At 40.7% G+C, this 20,875-nt stretch overlaps 2 protein-coding genes across 4 annotated transcripts; one reads left to right on the top strand and one right to left on the bottom strand.

Annotated features, from left to right (window-relative positions):
* Positions 1–479: 479 nt before the first annotated feature.
* On the bottom strand, positions 480–14,477 carry kansl3 (KAT8 regulatory NSL complex subunit 3). Of its 3 annotated transcripts, XM_071531286.1 has the most exons (22): positions 14,305–14,477; positions 13,588–13,892; positions 13,161–13,331; positions 12,894–12,984; positions 11,625–11,810; positions 11,357–11,488; positions 11,113–11,229; positions 10,917–11,015; positions 10,234–10,305; positions 10,011–10,085; positions 9,710–9,867; positions 9,512–9,575; positions 8,953–9,141; positions 8,105–8,261; positions 7,638–7,715; positions 7,081–7,260; positions 6,335–6,422; positions 5,986–6,113; positions 5,440–5,546; positions 4,785–4,983; positions 3,590–3,705; positions 480–2,629 (listed from the first exon to the last, which is right to left on the bottom strand). In XM_071531286.1, the coding sequence occupies exons 2-22, from the start codon at positions 13,803–13,805 to the stop codon at positions 2,624–2,626; spliced, it is 2,631 nt and encodes an 876-aa protein (XP_071387387.1). In that variant the 5' UTR covers positions 13,806–13,892; positions 14,305–14,477; the 3' UTR covers positions 480–2,623. The 3 variants fall into 3 exon arrangements, with proteins under 3 accessions (XP_071387387.1, XP_071387388.1, XP_071387389.1); XM_071531287.1 differs by lacking the exons at positions 480–2,629; positions 3,590–3,705; positions 7,638–7,715 and having other exon boundaries at positions 4,022–4,983; XM_071531288.1 differs by lacking the exons at positions 480–2,629; positions 3,590–3,705; positions 5,986–6,113 and having other exon boundaries at positions 4,847–4,983.
* A 1,086-nt stretch (positions 14,478–15,563) lies between these two features.
* Positions 15,564–16,128, top strand: msmbl (microseminoprotein, beta-like). Its single transcript, XM_071531312.1, has 3 exons — positions 15,564–15,669; positions 15,791–15,896; positions 15,999–16,128. Exons 1-3 carry the CDS (start codon positions 15,564–15,566, stop codon positions 16,126–16,128), a joined length of 342 nt encoding a protein of 113 aa, XP_071387413.1.
* The last annotated feature ends 4,747 nt before the right edge of the window (positions 16,129–20,875 follow it).

The raw sequence follows: 20,875 nt of genomic DNA, 5'->3' as shown, positions 1-20,875 counted from the left end.
GTGACTGTTGTAATCATAGGTTTTCACTCTACTATCTCCTCACACTCCAGTGTTTTCAGTTTAATACTAAATCGACCACGACAAAAATACCGCCATATCGGAGTCCCTGAGGCAAAGTGTTATTAAATGGGGGTCCGTGGAGTCTATTTTGTCTAGAAAATTTAGAGAGTAAAATCCCAAATTCCTATTAAATTTTAAATTAATGGCCAATCTTCAAGGGGATTATTGGTCTATTTATGAGTAAACACGGAAGAGAAATGTAATTTAAAGTTATACACTCACATATTCTGTCTTTCGCGCTTTCTCTGTCACTCACGCACACACGCACGCGGGCTGCACAAGAGCGCACGCGGGCGATAGCTGAACAAACAACGCGCACTTTACGCACGCACAATTATTCACACGTGCGCACTCACATCCAACCGCCCACCAATATTAACACACGCGCGCGCACATACACACAAACACCGTGCAAGACCTTCTGAAACAGGCTTTATTCACATAGACTCATGAACAAATCGCAGTGAATTGAGCGCCACCTGTTGCCAATATGCGGAATGATTACACATTGCAAGACGAGATATTAATAAGTAAACATAGTTATATCCATGGGCGTCAAGTGGATATGGCAAGGTATGTGCACTTTCCCGTACCTTAGTCTAAGTGATCTTTTATAGTGCAAACTTAATCATTATTTGAGAGCAAAGGTCAAGCAAAAATGAACAAAAAATATTTGGAAGCCACACGTAAAAACATAACATCAGGGGAGCATTGAAGTGTTCCCTTTAAGGTGTGTTTGTCTGTGCAGGAAAGTTTGATGATGACCTCCTAATAATTCATCACACTGACCAGTATCTTGTCAGTCATCAGTTACTGCTCCATTCCCATTCTGTTGATGTAAGCAGGTTTGGAGACTTTTCCATATTGCTAACTGAACCTCTGAATATATCTCAGTGAAGATACCTTGACTAAGCCGAATGCCATTATTCAGCTACTAAGCTCCATCTCCCCATTTTCACTGGATTCCACGCATATCAACCTCATTCTGAAAAGGGAAAAAAAAGTGCTGTGGTGATCCAGTTGAAATTGGACATTGGATGGAGAGACTGCTGATGGATTGCTTGAATTTCCACTGCTCATGATGGGAGGCTATGCCAACAGCTCTCTTGTTCCCTTTCTGACTGGCATCACTTATCCCTTCCCTGCTTATTACATACAAAGCCTGGCTTATGTAAGGGCTAAAAGACACTCTCCCTATCTTGTCTGACCACTGCCTATGTGTGGAAATTGAGAGGATGCCTGCTGAGAAGAGTGGGCTGTATTTATATTGCTGCTGTAAACATGGCAGTATATCTAGAATCATGCGTGAGAGTCGGCTCCTCCGTTATAGTCTGAATACGAGGAGCTCTTCAGAAAATGTTTGAGCTTGCTCAATGCCTAAGTGTTGGATACATAGGACCAAATATTTAGATTACCACACTGACAACACAGTTGAGTGTGTTCATAAAATCAGACAAAACCCTTTTCACCGAGGCAGTTTAAAAACAAAAAAGTAATGTACTTCCTTTGAGGTGATGACACATGGGAAACTTTTTGATGCAATGGAGATGGGAAGTATTGCCTTGATTTGGGATTTTGTAACACAGTGGGATATAGAGGATACAAATGTAATGGGAAAAAATATGGTCATAAATGTTCCCAAAATACCCATTTACAATCGCTCAGACTGTTGTTCATGTATTGTGGCCTTTTGAAATCAATACTGCATATTATTCAGGATGAGCACTGTGGATATGAACATAGTCAACACCAGCTAGCTTTGAGGATATATACTGATTCTGCAATAACATGATAATGATCAATACTGACATGTATTAGCATAGTAATTAAGTAGATACTTTGACATATGGTAGGTCTACCATACGGGAAGCTGTTAGTCACAGTGAAACACAACTGCGCAACTAAAAGGAAATTATTAATTGGCTATGATGCAATTATAATTACTGTGATTAATTATATGAGTAACATATTCAAATTTGGTAGTCCTTCCCTACCACAAAAGTATACTGTCATCTCACATGAGTCTGTACCTTGTGAACAGAAAAATGCAGTTGTGTTGCAGTTGTGATTTCAAAATATTCTACAGAAAAGCCTTTAGTTGACATCACTGTTAATCAGTTAACTATAACAGAAGAGTGAAAAGCAATAGTGATAGTGACACATGGACTCACACATAACTTATACACTCTCAGAAAAAAAAAAGGTACAGAGTTGTATCTTTTGTCACTGGGGATGTAAGGTACAGCCGGTGACAAAAGGTACAACTCTGTAATGATGAGATCAGTCAAAGGGGTAAGAAGTGAGCTGAGACGGTCACATGCGGGCCTCTGCCTCTGCACTACATCCACAGCAGTGACTGGCTGCTCATCTCCAACCATCACAGCAGAGAAGCCCTCTGGAGGAAGCAAAGTGGCTCCCTTTGCACATTGGGTTGTGGGCATTTCTCAAGGCAGGGAGGGCACAGCCTGGTCCAATCAGCAGGCTGTGGCTCCCAGAAGCCCCTGGTGAACGATGGCATTACATCAAGGTATTTCACAGGCTGGAAACCACAGGTCCGACGTTGTCACTGCTGTAAAGGGACACATTGAAACAAATTAATTCAAAGTCCTGAGAGACTTAGCATTAAACCTATTTACAGTAAGCTCCGTAGGTATTTGGACAGTAAGACGTTGTTTAATGTTGTGGCTCCATACTCATACGAGTTTGGTTGTGTAATGACTCTGTGACTGTAATGTTAGAGTGCATATCTTCAGCATTAATATGAGGATATTTTTAGCTATATTTGAGTGCAAGAGTACAAGAACTACAGTGCATGTGCAATAACTCTAAACCATTACTCTAAAATATCATTAATTGTCCAAATACTTGTATCAGTCTGAAATGAGGAGACATGTATGAAAACAGCTGTTGTACAAAGCGGGTTCTTCTTAAACTATTCATCCGATAATCAAATGAAAGCAGACAATCTGTACTTTATTTTTAATGTCATTTTTTATGTCATGGACTTTATGTCATTTCAGATAAGGAGCCAAAACATCAATATGTCTATCCATACACTTACGAGGCTCACAGTATATGCATCAACTAATTATTTGTGTATCGTGTGATTCAAAATTGTCAGCATGCACATTAAGTCAAAAGATGCCCTGACAAATTGGGTAGAGATTACACTATAGAGGTAGGGTATTAATTATTCATGTCTCCATTCCTTTCCACACAACACTACAAAAATAGACTTGAGTCTGTAAAATTAATTATAACCAAATTAAACATTTCAAGTCATTGTGGTTGCCATGGCAGTGAATGTATTCAAAAGCTACGAAAAAAAAAAAAAACGCCTTTGGTTGTATGGATAACAATGTGGGCAGTGTGAAAACAGAACACAAAAGGCCCACGTTGCATGAATCAACAGGATAACTAGAAAACAACACGTGGCATCGCTAGTGATATCAATTACCATCCAAATGAAAAACTGCAAGTAAGACGTCTTAAAGGTCAGTGTGCCTTTTGATGCTTAAATGAGACAAACCTTGGGATCAGGGGTCCGAGCCGGCGCCAAAGCCTCGCCAGCTTGGCTTAGTGATCCCACTCTACTCGGCTGTCCTCCTCGAAGGGTCACCGTTATAGAAGTGGGGGCTTTCTGCCCTAATGACAACACACAAACAAAACTGCTCAGGACTAACAGCTTAACACACTGATCTATAACCTTACCCCCAAAACACATTAAAATAGACTAATACTCATTAATTATTTGACTTGCGACAAATGGTGTCAAATATTTAAGAATGGAAGTCACCTTTTTCCTCACCAGGTTAGCAAATCAAACTGATAGCAGGGTGTTAGACAGACAATGGAAATAATGACTAGTAAAAGCAAATATTTGGAGGTTCAAGAGTGAAGGGGAGTAATACAACACCTGTTTCACACTCAAAAAAAGAGATGAAAACATGAGTTTGATTCCAGTCTTTATTGCAATGATAGGAACAGCTGGGGTAATACCATATGCTAATGTTATTGCTTTTCAACACATCTCCCTAAGGGGTCAGCGACTATTTGTATATGGATATTGTATGTGCTTGCTGCAGGTGATTTAATGAAAGGGTTTACAAAATGTTATTACATGAAGAGGCAAACAAAATGAACACAAACATAAAACGACAGCTCTATCAGGTTGACAGATCTGGCATATATAAACTGTTTGGACTGGGCCATTGAAAAGGCTTTTTGTAAAATTTGGTCAATCTTGCCAACAATGGATTTGTTGTCACTGATTTGTTTTCCTTTTGCCTGACTTAATTCACAATTCTTCTGTATCAAATGGTTTCATGCAATCACATTTTAGCATTTTTTAACATTTGCATCCATTTCTACATGAACATTATGTGTCGAACAGTTGGGAACTTAAAATTTTGACTTAACAGCAACTTAGACGTTTCCCATATGGCTCTTTCTGAACATGAACAATGGTACAAAACACGTCTTAGGCCGCTGATTTGCCCTCAGATGCTACATAGCTGCATATCTGAATTTCACAAAACCTTACAACGGTGAGGTTCCTCCGGGAAAACTATCTGCATACACGGCGACAGTGCTGTCCTCTACGGTCCTCTAGCGCGGCAATCCTCCCTGGCTACAGACCTCCTGATCTAGTGTTTCCAAAACAAACGATGAACGGACCCTGGCCATTCAACGCGGCCGGCGTGTTTTGGCAGTTCGAGACATACCAGCGCTCTGGTTGGTGATGTGCGCCAAGCCGGGCAAGCTGCTGGCAAGCTTCGCCAGCCCGCCGTTGGTGAGTAGCTGGTGGATGGCAGTGGTTTTAGCCACTCCTCCCGTGGAGACCACAGGCACTGCCCGGAGCAGAGTGCTGCTGCTGGTACCAATGGAGCTCAGGACCTGACCCTGGGGCTTGCCACCAACCGCCTGAGGGTGGAGGAGTGGTAGGTGAGGTAATCAGTAAAAGGTCCTCATACATGTACACAACAAAAGAGTGTGACTGGAGAGTGGGTGCCCATCTCTATATACAGTACATTATGCACATCTGTAAAGTTTACAGCTCATAAAATGAATAGCCAGCAATGAACATCTACACACACACTGCACATTTTTCTGTTACATAAGTTACCTCCATCTGTAACATGGTAGTGTGAATAGCTTACAATTCATATCTGCACATCTGGACACAATTCTGTATATATGTATGTCTACACCTGATAAGATGAATAGCTAGAAATGCACATATCCGTTACAACCTGGAAATCTGTCAATGAAGATGCCATTTATTTATCCATCTATATCCTATTCTCTGCTGCAATGACCCAATTTCTCCATAGGGACGATTAAAGTTTAATCTAATCTAATCTAATGGCCAGCAGGTACCTGGGTGCTGCCTGCGTTAGCTGCTGTGGAGGGCAGGCTAGGAGCTTTGGTGACGATCTCCTGAAGACTGAAGCTTAGGCCTTGTAGTAGACTGCTGGCGGAAGGTGCTACACACAAACACAAAGGCAATGAATCAGTGGAACTCAAATTTGGGCGCAGGCAATGCCAAAGGAATATTAACACAACAAGTCCTGCTGTTAGAAACAAACTCCCACTCCCTGATTAGGTTGACACACACACACACACACACACACACACACACACACAGACTAATTGACATGTCCAAAGGGTAAGGTTCAGGACAGTGACACAGACAGCGATGGCGCAAGAGGCAATCAATGATGATGTTTGCTTGGATATGTTGTTCTCCTCACACAATGTTCTAATCGAGTGCTCAACATTGGGACACAAAATTGAATCTCCCCACTTTAATCTCACCCAACAAAGCGGTCAGAATTGCATTGTGCGTAGAGGCCACTGGGCTGAGAATAGCTGCACAGTTGAGAGTACAAACAGGCGTGCAAGGCAGGACATGACAAGAGATACCTTGGGCAGTAGCAGGAGCTTGCGCCTGGACTGGTGTGGAGGACCCTGACACCATGCAAGGCTGCACGCTGTTGAATGAGCTGGAGCCCGGGGACAGGGCACTAGACACCTCTGAGAGACTACCAGACCTGCAGTGACACACATAACCACCAGTCTACTCAGGAGCTACCCCACCAAGTGCTGTTTGGCCATCAATCAGCTCCCAACCACTGAGTCTACCACTCATCAATCCCTTTGCACCAGACACACTTTTGTCCAATTGGGTGGGGTTGGGGGGTAGCCACGGTTAGGGGGTTTAGAGCTCAATACTGTGTGTGTGTGCGGGCGAGAGTAGGGCGGTCTGGCTTACCGTTGGCCTGTAAGGAGTCCAGACAGTTCCTTGGCTCCAGCCACAGTCTGTCCCATTGTCACGGACAGGGGCTTCCCAGACGCTCCCACTATATGGAGAGAGGGGGAAATCAGGTGAGTCAGCTGTTAGTCACAAAGAAGAGAGACTCTTCTTTCTCTTCTTGGCTCTTTGAAAGTACAACTGAACTCCAGCTACTCTCACCAAGCATAATTGGGTAGTAACACAGTATTAATACTTTTTCCAGAAACAAGTACTGTAACAAATTACTATTTAAATTTTAGTAATATTGGGTATTTGTTATTTTTCTTAGCGCTCCCTCTAAAAATCATAATCATAATGAAGGTGAACTGTCCAAAATCTATGACTATCCCCATCCTACAATTTGTTTTTGTCAAAATTAGTCACCTTCTTCTTTCAGTTGATGCAGGTATTCCCTCTATGAGCTAGCCGAAATGAAAAAAAAAGTCTATTTCTCCAGGTGAACGTATGGCTACTATGATTCTTATCAAGCAACAAGATGACAAGAACATTGAATATCGACACTAGAGACAATAGAGTTGCCTTGCCTGTAATCGCCAATGTTCAGGATGTAACAGAAAAGTAATATAACGGGTATGTAACACATTACTGCTCTCAGGGAGTAATAAGTAATATTATTTTTGAAATCAGTAAAAAACTGAAGAGTAATAAATGTATCTTTTTTGCAGCAAAGAGCCCAACATGGTTAACAAGATACAGGATTCTACCTTCGTGTGCAGCAGGGCTGATGGCGCCCCCTGTTGACTCGCCTTGGGCAACAATGGTGACCTTGATCTTGGCTCTCTTGGAGGCTTTGCTCGGCGTGGGGCTGGGTGTCTGCCTCCTCTTGCCATGGGGCCTCAGCTCGTCTCTGTCCAGGCCCTCCATCTGATCACTGGACACTGGCACTGCAACACACACAAACAGCTATTTACTGCACTGCTGAGGCGAACAGAGCATGGGGTGTCTGTATTTGCTTGTTTTATTCTTCTGTAACCCTGCCTTCAATTAATATCTGGCATATAAATATCTGGCTTTATCTTATTGACTTAATGTCTGTAAAGCACTGTGTAACCCTTTGAAAAGTGCTATGCAAATAAAATGTACTATTCTTATTACGTAAGTGTACAGTTCAATGCATGAAAATGGGTGTTCGGTGAGAATCTGCACAGTAATGAAATATATGACAACCATACTGTAGTGGGGCAATGGAAACAAGGAAAGGGGTGAAAGGAGAGCAAGAAAAGAGAAAGAGAAAGAGAAAGGAGAAGGGATAGATACTTACCAAAGACACAGGGAGGGGTGCCAGGAGGAAGATTTTTCCTCACAAGCATGTTTTGTTTCATAAAAGCAGCAAACTGAGCTGGAATGAATTGGAAACAAAGACGGAAAAGGAAAGTTGTAGGTAGAGAAGAGACAGAGGATGAGAGGAAAATATTTCAGTCACGTCCCATCTTGCCCCATCAGATGTTGTGATGTGATAATCTCTCAACAAACATTGTATTTACAACCGTTTCACCCATTTCAGCCTGTTCTCACATACCGCTGCCCTCAGCTCACCCAGCTTTTCGCAAAACCTTAGTAGCAGTTAGGGTGAATGACTCATTGTAACGGGCTTACACAAACAAGTGGGGCGAATGTGAGAGCCGTGTATGTGCAGGTACGAGAGATCACTGGGCACATGTAGGTGCACGTGAATGCTCACTGTGTGTTTTCAATGTATCCAGAGTCGTGTTGTCCAGGCAAACCAACCTTGAGCCTGCTTGTGTGTGAGCACTGTGCCGGAGCGCTGCATGTGTGTCTTGAGGAGCTGCGTGGCTGTGATCAGACTGGACTTCTGTGCTGGAGACAAGCCAGACGTCTTTGGTTTGGGACTTGAAGTTGGACTGCTGCAGACACTGGACAGATCCTGAGGACACAGAGAAGAGGAGGAACACCGGATGAGCGATGGCAAAAGAAGTTCTTGGCTTTTCATCTCCTTTTACTCAAAATGAGAAACGAGTTGTTGCAAAACCATGATTTAAAGGGCTGCAAGGATTCGTCAATGTCATCAATTACACAATGTAAATGTTTTCTAATGATTTCTAATAATACATCATTTGCTTTGAACATGGTAGTGGCAAGCCCAAACTAAAGTGTAGGTATTAGAATTCCTCACATCCACAGCGTACAGAATACTGTGGTGGAAATCCAAAAATATGTTGCTTTGTTCACAGTGCAAAGACGCAACGGCACACCATATCAGAAACTCCTGTGCACAAACAGCTGAAAACAAAGAATCTCAATATGCCAGTCCACCACAGAAGTCAGCTCTTTGGCTATTAAAGCTATGCTATAATAGTTGGATAGGTCTATACACGGAAAAGTAATGAAAAAGGATGTAACAACAACTGTAACGCAAAAATATCCTGTGCTCCAGAAAGACAATATATGTAAAATAATCCGCAGATTATTCTGCAACAAAATAACCGTCGGCTGCAGCCACGATGGTTTATCTGAATGTTTAAATAAAAAAAAAAAACACATGTAGCTCCACGAAAAAAGGCAAGATGTTAGTAATCTGAGCCGCTGCGTGTACATGGAAAGACCACGAGACTGACCTCTGACCCTGAGGGGGAGATGGGGACTCTAAGTGCAGGGGAGGAGGGCCGTCCTCTCTCCATGTCAAAGGGAAGCTCCCGTCGAGGCCTCTTCTTCTTCTCTGTGTCCAGGTCCCTCATCTCCCCTGAGCCATGGCCGTGGCCCTCTGCCCGCGTCAGGACCCCGGACAGGAAGTCAGCTATCTCATCCTGCAGACCAGCAAAGGAGGAGGAACAGAGCTTTTGTCATCAGCCTCATAATTTTTTTAATATATATATATACATGTGTATATGTGTGTGTGTGTGTATAGATAGATAGATAGATAGATAGATAGATAGATAGATAGATAGATAGATAGATAGATAGATAGATAGATAGATAGATAGATAGATAGATAGATAGATAGATAGATAGATAGATAGATAGATAGATAGATAGATAGATAGATAGATAGATATATGCACCTTGGTTTAAAACAAAGTTGTGACAGTTCTTCTTCTTGTATTTAATATAACTAAAAAGGTGCTGAAAAGGACACAAAACACCAATTTGCCTGTACTGCTAGTTGCATGGACTAACCTGAATGCAGCGGTCGACCATGGTTTGTGTCAGTCCCTCTGCTTTCATCTTTGTTGAGTTGATTCTGTGGAGAGAGACCATTTATGGTGACATCAATATTATTTTTAATTATTACTACTGCTACTAGTACTATTACTGAAGAATACAAAAAAAATCATTTCTTCTTTCTTGAACCACTAATTACGACTTGTGACGGACCTGAGATTGTCATCAGCGCCTCCCACCACCACCATGCTGTTGTCCGCCCTCAGCTTCTCTCTGAACTCCTCCATGGCCTCCATGCCACACTGCAGAGCATTATGGCCGACCACAAACAACACTGGGGTCTTCATGTCCAACAGCGGGTCATCCACATCCTGCCAACCAGTAACACATCAACCATCTGTTACAATCCATTGACCAGCGGTCAAGCGTTGCTCCTCTTAAATGACTTTATAAAGTAGTATTAACATGAAAAAACAAAACGCATGACATTGTCAAATGTTGCCTTACGACTTACCCCTCTTGGTCCGTTGACAGTTATAAGGGGGAATCCGAGACACACCACAGCAGTCAGATACTCCATAAGAGATACCTATGCAATTGAATAGGTTCAATCAATCAATGTAATGCTTTTCAAAAAAACACATTTTCATAATTCACGGGAGAGAATGAAAGTTTCAGCTTCACATTAGACCATTATGAGACAGTGTAATCAAAGAGAGGCAGTAGAGCAGCCTTACGTGACAAGCGATGAGAGCTCCAACATTCCAGCCAACCAGGATAATGGGTTTGTGGGGGAAGTGACTGTGAACCTGGTGTTTGAATGCATAACATAGTCAATACAGCTGCAATAACTTCACTTTAAAAATAAATATCCAAGAGATCTGTACATTTGGCCCCTATGTTTACCATTTTGCCGTCACGGACATGGTCACAGTCACAGAATGTGTTTAAAAATTGAGTTCAGACACAAACGTGGAGTGCCACAAAATTGTTAGGTTTGGGCAAAATTGTTGTTGAAATAGTATTGATTTTTTGATTAATTAATACCATGTACAGATGACGAAAGACATTTTAAGACAATATGCATCAGACCGCAGCTGTGTTTGTGGCACTGTGTTTGTATGCATGTCTGCCTACATGTGTCTTGTCAGAAAATCCATATGGGTTTGCTATGAGATGAAGTTAACATAGCAAAGCAACAGTCATAAACAAAACAAAGCAAACAAGAAAACAAACTACAATGGCTAAGAAACTCAGAACAGACAGAGGTATGATACAGAGCAATACCAAGTTATCCTGGGCCTAACCTGAGAACTAGTGCGACCCACAGAGGTGAAAGGCCATGAATATTCATGAAAAACATCAGTATCACACTGTAACTACAGCCACATAGGAATACAATAAAAAAGAAAAGTCCTACCTCCATGACCTTGGCCCTGACGGTACCCAACATGTGCTCCAGACACTGAGTGATGCCAACATTGGCTCCACTGTTCACATGGGTGTTCACTGGGATGACCTGACAGAGGAACAGCTGTTATGGGCGCTTTTCTGAGAGGAATAAAAACCTGGATTCTTGGTAACGCATGTGGATTTATTTGAGTGGGACTTCAAACCTTTCCTAAACAGGAGAGCTGGGATTGCCAGAATCTCATTCGCCGTGAGGTAGAGAGGGCAGGATTAGTCGGGCCTGATGGCGCAATCAGGATGAGTGGGGAGCCAGGAAGCTTGCTCTGAAACGTAAATGAAAACAGACAGGCATCTGGTCTTAACCACTACCTCATTATGAACCAAATACACAGAGCGGAGAAAAAAAGAACTATTCTTTTAGAAAAGAGAGTGAATGCCTGAGAGTTGTACCGGTTTGTTGTGAGACAGAACTCCTACAGCTGGGTCCCAAGGACGTTTCAGTAACAGCGACAGGGCCTCTGCGCCGGGCGCTCCAGTCTTGGCTGATGACGTCAGCAGCATTCTGTCAATCAACGAGGGCAACTACCCAGACACAGACATAGGCAGTAATGAATCAAGACTACCCAGGCCTTGCCACTGGTGCACACTGCAAAGTACCTCTTCCCTGACAGGAAATGTGTACCAGTTCTTACTCTTCATTCAATTACAAACAAGGTACCTTGCTTTTGAGAGTCTGCAGGACGTCCAGGTAAGCAGCCAACATGGCAAGACTCAGGGATTCAATCATGGTGGTGTGTAACCACTGGGTCAGTTTGCTGTCCCAGTTCACACTGGCTAGTGCATGGCGCACCTTCCTAGCACACTTGTCCACAGCAATCCTGCGCAAGACTGGCTCATTGGAGGCCTGAGAGAGAAGATGACACGGGAGAGACAGGTAATTCAAAATTATTCATAGCCATGCTGTTATTTAGGCTATAAAACACCAAAATGACTAGGCCTTCACACTTCTGTATGGTTGATTCATCCTAGTGGCTCAGTCTTCAAGCACCACCACAGAATTATTGGCCACAATGAGCTATCCTGTGTTGAATACATTTCCACTCATTTTGTTCACTGGGGCAATTAAGAATCAGTCCCCAGATGCAGCTGTATTGTGGAACTGATTCCAAATGACAAAATGTCCTAAACCAATAATAACAAAAATCAATTCCTATCGACACAGGAGAGTTTGAGTGACTACGCTCTTTGTCACAAACTGAAAGAAAACATGCTTTAGTAGGCACAGCAGCCAAGATGATTTACCAACCCCAACCCCATCCCCAACCCCCCCCCATTATGTACTGCAGCCTAGACATATTCCCCCAGCCTTCCGATGCAATGTGTGCATAAACAACTGGAGTAAGAGAGAGATAGAAACCTGAATTGGCTCCACTAAAAACCTCTATAGAAAATGCCCCTGCTGAGGTTTCTTACAACTGTAGAGGTTTTGCAGTGAAGATGCAAACCATTTATTTGTGACTGAATAGGTCTGAACCCTGGCTGAAGTTATGCTGTCGCAGCACTTCATACTCGCATTCCTATTCTACTCTTATCCATCTTCACTATAACTGGGTGCTTCCTTAAAGGGACCTGAGAAATGGCCTGTCTGACCAAAGAAGAATGGTAAAAGTGGAGAGAACAGTGTGTTGAACAGCTATTGAAGCAAAAACAGAAGTAATGAATTATGACCCATTGTCTATGTAATTAAATGGGGGGGAAAAAGCAAAGACGAAAAGACGAAAGAAAAATCGAGTCTCAGCATTGCAGGTGTTTCTCATTGTTTATGCTTTGAGCCGTGACTTGTGATTTCATACAGAATGCTGGACTGGTTCCACTTAGCTCTCCCAACTGGGGTTGAAAAACACACCCAATAACTGAAAACTTAACACCTGAGAGAGGTCATTGTCATAAAAAAAATAAGAAGAAGGAGAAAAAGATCAAAACTTACATGTTCATTGGCCAGCCGGGCTAGTCTTTCAGCTTGCAGGGCTTTAAGCACTTTATTGAACAATTTGTTCTGAGCCACCGACCATCCAGTTCTGAAACAGAATAATGTGGATTACTGCAAACTTGTCAACAGGGATAATCTATAAACTATTAGGTGGCATGTCAAAAACAGTGTATTGTAACTGAGAAATACTTGAAGTTACAACATCTAAATGGATACAAGTGCCAGTGTCTCAGTTGTGGACTGCTGCTCCATGTGTTTAATTACTTGTTGATGTGTTCCTCCCAGTCATCGGGGGGTGGGGGGCTATCAGCAATAGTGCGAGCAAACAGGACATGCCGCTCACACTCCTTCATCACGCTAAGAGCTTTGTGGTTGTCATAGAGTGGAACAGGTGTGGGTGTGACCGTTTCCACATCGATTAAAGGATCAGATTCTCTGCAGACGAAGATGAAAATGATACAAGTCAGTTTGGGGAAAAACAACAGTTCAACGATCAAACTCATTACTGTGACATTCATTTTAGGTTATTAGGTCTCAGAAATGTAGAGACATGCTGATGACAATTCTAGGTTGCAGTGTAATATGCTATCTTTGATAAAGATACCTAGCTGTTTTATGTCTAGCTTTATGTCCAGGACAAATTTCCCCTTGTGGACAATAAAGGTCATCTTATCTCATCTGTTTTACTCACGATGAGGCATCAGGTTGGCGGCGGGGGGTGACAAACAGCGTCCTTGTGGGCCGGGCACTGCTGGCATCCGGGTGGGCATTCCATGGCTTGGCATAGCTGTGGTCTAGGAAGACCAAGTCGAGCTCTCGTTCATGAGCTGACAACTGAAATAGCAAGGATGTGCCCATCTTCCGTGCTGACGTCTGGAAGTCTTTATCCCCACCACGGTGCATCCTCATCTGGGGCCCCAAAGGGCCCTAGAAAGGGCTCAGCAACTTGTGAGGACTCAGACCGACCTGGAGGGAGAGGGTGCCAAATTTCATTATCTGAAAAAAAGAAATACAACTGAATATTCTGCATTTGACAACAAGGAACTTCACATCCAAGATAATGTGACACAGCTACAAAGCAACGTCTAATGTGATGTTGACCATAGTTAACACTGCAGACATCTGTGTCCATGCAGATGCTTTGTCACCAGTGTGCACCACCCATACACTGCCATGTACTGGATATCGTTAGCTTTAACACAACCGTTTGACTTGTATCACGGTTCGATAGCACCACTGAAACAAAAACAAAACAAAACAGGAAACCTGATATGCGTAGTCTAAATATTCAACCTTAATGTTAACTTAACGTTGGTTACAGAGCTTGACGGCTCTGGGCTGGCCTAACAGGCTAACTAACGTTAGCAAGCTTAAAGCTAGCTAACTATCGCTAGTCACTGCTGCTCACCGTTTGGCTCTATTCTGCCATGCTCATCGTGATGTTAACGGGTTTAAAATCTTCTTTAGAGCCAACGAATACAAAAGGAGAAAATATTTCCCTTAAGCCACTGAGGTTTATGTAATACACAGAAATTTAATGCGCGTAAAGGCTCACTTCCTTTGTTATGTGACTGGTTGCCATGTTTTTGCTCCATATCCCCCTTTTCTAGCAACTACAACGGGTTGCAAAGTCTACCTCAAGGAGATGCATTTCAACCAACCTGGCAACTCACAGTGTGGCGCGTCAGGAGGTAAATTATGCAAAACCTGGACTGGATTACAGCAGACCCTGGACCAGGTCTTTTCCTCGTCTCACAAAAATACAGTATGTCAGTCACATTAACACATTTTGGTATTCCCATCAGTGAGGGCATTGCTATTAAAACTAATCTCAAGTATATTCTCCAAAAGCCTAAAATCAAATCTAAAATGTTTGTTGAGATGAGAAATTACCTTGTCGTTTTTTTTAATTTTTTTTTATAAGAGCTTTGTTTTCTAATACACTTAAAAAATCAAGTAAGTGTAAACTGATAATATATTCAGCCTTTGGATGACTCATCTGATTCTATGATGACAAAATGCATTTCCCCCTTAAATTTCTGGAAGTTACAGGCTGCAGCTGGTGTGATCACCAGTAGACACCAGTAGACAGGAGGGACCAGCCCCTCCCCCTTATTTAATTCCAAAGGTCTCGGTAGATTCACTCCTTAAAAGAGAGAATCTCCCATCGAAAATACAGTCCATTTATTTTATCTTCTTACCTGACCACCATTCAATCTTGTCTGGCAGCCACCATGGTGAGTTTTTGTTATCATTAGTTAAATAAATTGAAATTACAATTTTGTATTGTATAAACAAAATAATAGAATTGGAAATTGAAGAGTTTTGTTGCAAAGTTAGATATTTTCCATTACAACATGATTAATTACACAAAATGAAAACAAATTCTGACACTTTTTAAAGGATATCACAACCTAAGGCCATGCTTGTCAAAATGATAACATTTTATAGACTGGCTCCTCTGTATTGTAGAGATATTTGTTCTCACAGTGTCATTGGTCTAAATAAGCTACATTCACAGAGTGTATAGCATACACAGTATAATTTGCATCTTCCAATAGCATGTCCGAGGAGACATTGTTTCAGAATATCAAAAGATGATAAATGTGTCTAAATGTATAATATATATGGATTCAATATATTCAGAGATCAAATGATAAACCTATGATGTTTTTCTTCCTTTTTCCTGTGAAGAAATACTTGGCTCTAGCTTTATTATGTGCTCTGCCTTCAATGTTACATGCTGCCTGCTTCATGAAACCCATGACACCAGGTAAAAGCAAGCAAGCAAACAAACAAACAAACAAATAAATAAATAAACACGACCAACACGAGCACACCTCATTACAAAAATATCGAAAAGACATCAATCATCATCTATTTTCTATCCATAGGTATGACCCACTGTCAGGATGATACAGATAAGACATGGCATCCTGTAGGATCCTCATGGAGAAACAGTGCATGTATGGACTGTGGATGTGATGGATGCTGCCAAGGGTAAGTACACAGTTCACAGCTTTTCAATGATTTATGCCAAGGAAATCCATTCTCCTCTCTCGTGCATCGTAACATTTTCTAATGTTAACTGTGTGATTGCAGGTATTCTACTCCCAGATCATTTCCTGATGACTGTGTGTCAGTGTTTGACTCAAAAGCATGTGAATACAAAGTGCACAAGAAGAATGATCCCTCCATATCATGCCCAATTTTTGGTGCAGTGGGGAAGTGATGTGCATGTTCTGTCATAAGTCTGAAATATTTTCTGGTGTGGTACTGAATAAAATTAATTAATAAACAAAAAGAATACATTAAAAAAATATTCATTCATTCATGTTTCACTTGTTTGTTATCCTAACTTCTAAATCTATGAGCAGGAATAGAGAAAAAACACACTATAAATGTAACAATAAGCTGCACCATAATAGTATTAGTTGGAGAATGCCAACTTGTGATTACTTGTGTAAATAATAAAACCAGGCATCACTGAAATGTTAAATTAAAATAAAAACTTTTGACATAAAGGTTTTTTCACTCTTTAATTTAAACATGAAATAAGTAGATCATTTCCAACCATATTTTGCTGAATGCTCAATTTCCTTAAAGTCCATTACATGTCCTCTGTGTCCTCTGTGTGGTTTCATGAGACCAAAAGTGGTAGAATTTTCTCAACACATAGAAGACCATGTAATCCTTCAATTTAAGTTAAAGCATGTAAATCGCCAAAGAGTTACATGGTTTTCACTGGACAGTGACAATATCTACATGCTGTTGTTGGCAAGTAAATTGGACGATCAACAAATGTTTACTCTTGCCACTGATTGTAAGTGCCTCCTGCAGATATAATTCATGGACAGGGGCGGATTACTGCATCAGCCAATAGGACTCTTCCTGTGACATAAAAGTTTCGGGGGCTCTGTAGGGATCCCGATGATGAGGTGAGCCCCAAGGGACCAATAATCTGAGGAACTAAAGACATATAGCTCAAGAATTCAAGTATAATGCAAGAGTTTGATCTGACGTAGTTCTTTTATATCCTGTGTAATATCTCATCTTGACCATGACACTGTACTCAGCATAATGTAGTGCTTGGTTTGTAAAGAAAGAACGAATGTAAATATCTCTCCCATGGAAAATTGGCCTTTTTTATGTTTTTTACTTTTCATTATCCAGTGAAAGTCGGCTGAGCATGCTTGCTCTTTTCCAGCGATGTTCTGCTTCACATTCATACAACTACGCACATTCACACTGGTCACTTCCCGGTACAACCACAGTCTTCTCCTGTTGGCCAATGAGCATCTCTGCTGGAACAGATGGGGGCTCAGTGCCTTGCTCAAGGGCAACTCAACAGCAGTTGTTGCTGGTTCAGGGAATCAAACCAGGAGGCCACTTCTCTATCCTCTAGGCTACTGCTTACGTCAATTTTTATGTAACTGGTTGTTCAGTCCAAAGACAATCAGAAATCAGAAAGTAACTAGAGAGAGAGAGAGAGAGAGAGAGAGAGAGAGAGAGACTTTTGCAAAGAGACTTAGAGTTAGATATCCAGTGATAGATTGCTCTGAGGATCTGTCTGGAATTCATGTGTTTATAATAAACAAAAAGAAGCTAGAGTGCAAATTTGTAGTCTGGTTGTATAGAACCCCTTTTGTTAAGAGTATATATTTATGTACATGTACATGTACATGTACATGTACATGTATATGTATGTGTATATGTATGTATGTATGTAAAACTACACCATCTTTCCTAAATGAGTGTTGTTGAGTTGTACCAAAATGCATGTGAATACAGAGTGTACAAGCAGAGTCCAAAATTGTTTGAAACCTGGGGATGTTTCAAAGTACTACCAAATAAAGCTAACACTATTTGAGTGTTATCTTTATTGGAGAGAGGAGAGTAGAGATGGAAACAGAAAGGTGGGCAGATGGAGTAAGATTCATGGCCAAGATGTAACTTCACAGAATCATTCTTTTGATCAGTTAAGGTCACTTCAGTTTAGAGGAGAAGGGACCTTGTTGTTGTTGTTGTTTTTATTAATAGCTTTGAGTTCTAATATGGTTAGCAAATCAAATAAGTGCAAACTGATAATATATTCAGCCTTTAGACAGGTTAGTGACTCATCTGATTCTTTCTATTAACACAAAATGCATTTTCCTAAATTTCTGGAAGTTACAGGCTGCAGCGGGTGTGATCACCAGTAGACAGGAGGGACCAGCCCCTCCCCCTTATTTAATTCCAAAGGTCCCAGTAGATTCACTCGTTAAAAGAGAGAATCCCCCATCAAAAATACAGTCCCTTTATTTTATCTTCTTACCTGACCACTATTCAAATCTTGTCTGACAGCCACCATGGTGAGTACTTAATTACTTACTTAAATAAACTGAGATTACAGCTGTTTGTAGCTGTTTAACAGTGAGGTTTTGTAAACCTTTATAAACAAAATTATGGAATTGGAGATTGAAGAGTTTTGTTGCAAAATGTGATATTTTCCATTACAACATGATTAATTACACAAAATGAAATCAAATTCTGACACTTTTTAAAGGATAGCATAACTTAAGGCCATGGTTGTCAAAATGATAACATTTTACAGACTGGCTCCTCTACATTTTAGAGATATTAAATATAATCTTGAATTTTTTTTGTTCTCACAGTGTCATTGGTAAGCACAGCAGTATAGACTGCATCTTCCAATAGCGTGTCCAATACAGTGTATGGTCAATTTGTCATTGCTTATTAACTACATCATTGTTGCTGTGCGTATCTTCTGATTAGTGCTTTTTTTTAAAGGAAACATTGTTTCAGAATATCAAAGGAATATACATGTGTCTAAATGTATAATGTATCTGGATTCAATATTCAGAGATCAAATGATAAACCTGTGACATTTTTTTTCCCTTTTTCCTGTGAAGAAATACTTGGCTCTAGCTTTATTATGTGCTCTGCCTTCAGTGTTACATGCTTCCTGCTACTTCAAAGTCATAAAACCAGGTAAAAGCAAGCAAGCAAAGAAACAAACAAATATAAAAATAAATACTGCTGACACAACCACACATTACAAAAATATCAAAAACTCTACAAAGACATAATATCATACAGACATGCATTTGTCATCTATTTTCTAGAAGATTTCTAGAGAAATCTGCCCTCTCAAAAAGATATCTGGCCTGATTTATTTTATGTTTCAAATAAAAAATATGCAGCATGGCAAACTGACGGACAAAACATTGTTGTATTTCTTATTTGAAACGTGTAAAAAAATTTTGAGAGTGCGGATTTCCATTTTTTGGTTCTTGAATTAAGGCTGAACTGAATTGAAAGCCTTATTTTATGCACCAGAGAAGCCTTATTATATGTCAATTTTCTTACCCAGCATATGGACTTTCTAAGTCATCATCTATGTTCTACCCATAGGTATGACCCACTGTCAGGATGATACAGATAAGACATGGCATCCTGTAGGATCCTCATGGAGAAACAGTGCATGTATGGACTGTGGATGTGGTGGATGCTGCCAAGCGTAAGTACACAGTTCACAGCTTTTCAATGATTTATGCCAAGGAAATCCATTCTCCTCTCTCGTGCATCGTAACATTTTCTAATGTTAACTGTGTGATTGCAGGTATTCTACTCCCAGATCATTTCCTGATGACTGTGTGTCAGTGTTTGACTCAAAAGCATGTGAATACAAAGTGCACAAGAAGAATGATCCCTCCATATCATGCCACATTTCTAGTGGAGTGGGGAAGTGATGTACATGTGATGTACAAATATTTTCTGGTGTGGTACTGAATAAAATGAATACATAAATAAATACGTAGAAAAATCTTCATTCATTCATTATTCACTTGTTTCTTGCATAACTCATACATACATAGTATTAGTTGGAGAATAGGTAATTGTTTAATTAAGATTCAAAACTTTTGACACAAAGGTATTTTCACTCTTTAATTTACACATGAAATAAGTAGATCATTTCCAACCATATTTTGCTGATTTGTCATTTAGCCAACACCAATGTCCACCTGATGTAGAGTTTGTCTCTAAAATTCAATATCGTTGCTGTCCAGTGAAAACATGGTATCTACAAAATGTCAACTTTTCAGTAACTGAGAAAAACAGCCTTGTTTTTAGCTTGACGAACATGTATTATTATTATTATTGGAGATTATCTAATGGGTTTTTAAAGGGTTTCATGAGACCAAAGGTGGTAGAATTTTCTCAACACAGACCATGTAATCCTCCACGTAATCCAGCCAAAGAGTTACATAGTTTTCACTGGACAGCGACAATATCTACATGCTGTTGTTGGCAAGTAAATTGGACTAACCATTTTACTACCAATAAAAAGATAATCTAACATAACCTTTTTTCTTTTTTTGTTGTTTTTTCTACATGTGCCAGTCCAAATTGTGTATAACTACTAGGTCATTCAGCCCAAAGACAATCAGAAAGTAACTATTGCCAGAAGGTAGTAACAAGGTGGCACTTTCCTCTAAACTTGAAAACATCATCTTCTCAGGGCATGTTTGTCTAATTTCCATAATCAAAGTGTAATTTATTGTTTATGGCATCAAATAGGCTGTCCATTACACCCAGACTGTTTAGACAATGAGACAAATACAGGATGGAAATGGACGAGGGAAGGCCTAGTCTCTGTCTCTCTCTCTCTCTCTCTCTCTCTCTCTCTCTCTCTTTCTCTCTCTCTCACACACTCAGGTATGTTTAGGATGGTGTTGTGGTTTAAAACCAGTCATCAACCACATATGACCACTAGGTGGCAGCACAATCCAAGAGCTCCCATTATTTCCACCATAAAGAGATTCAGGTTTCCACTGCATTGTCTTCATCACCCTCTGAGAGAGAGAGAGAGTGAGAGAGAGAGAGAGAGAGAGAGAGAGAGAAAGAGAGACTTTTGCAAAGAGACAGAGTTAGACATACAGTGCTCGAAGGATCTGTCTGGAATACTCAAGTCTGTT

Source organism: Centroberyx affinis, unplaced genomic scaffold, assembly GCF_046629955.1.
Source record: "Centroberyx affinis isolate AG114_WGS23_722 - 3 ecotype Tasmania unplaced genomic scaffold, CSIRO-AGI_Caff_v1 ptg002062l_1, whole genome shotgun sequence".
Taxonomy (NCBI): domain Eukaryota; kingdom Metazoa; phylum Chordata; class Actinopteri; order Beryciformes; family Berycidae; genus Centroberyx; species Centroberyx affinis.
This window is presented reverse-complemented; position numbering and strand designations above follow the sequence as displayed.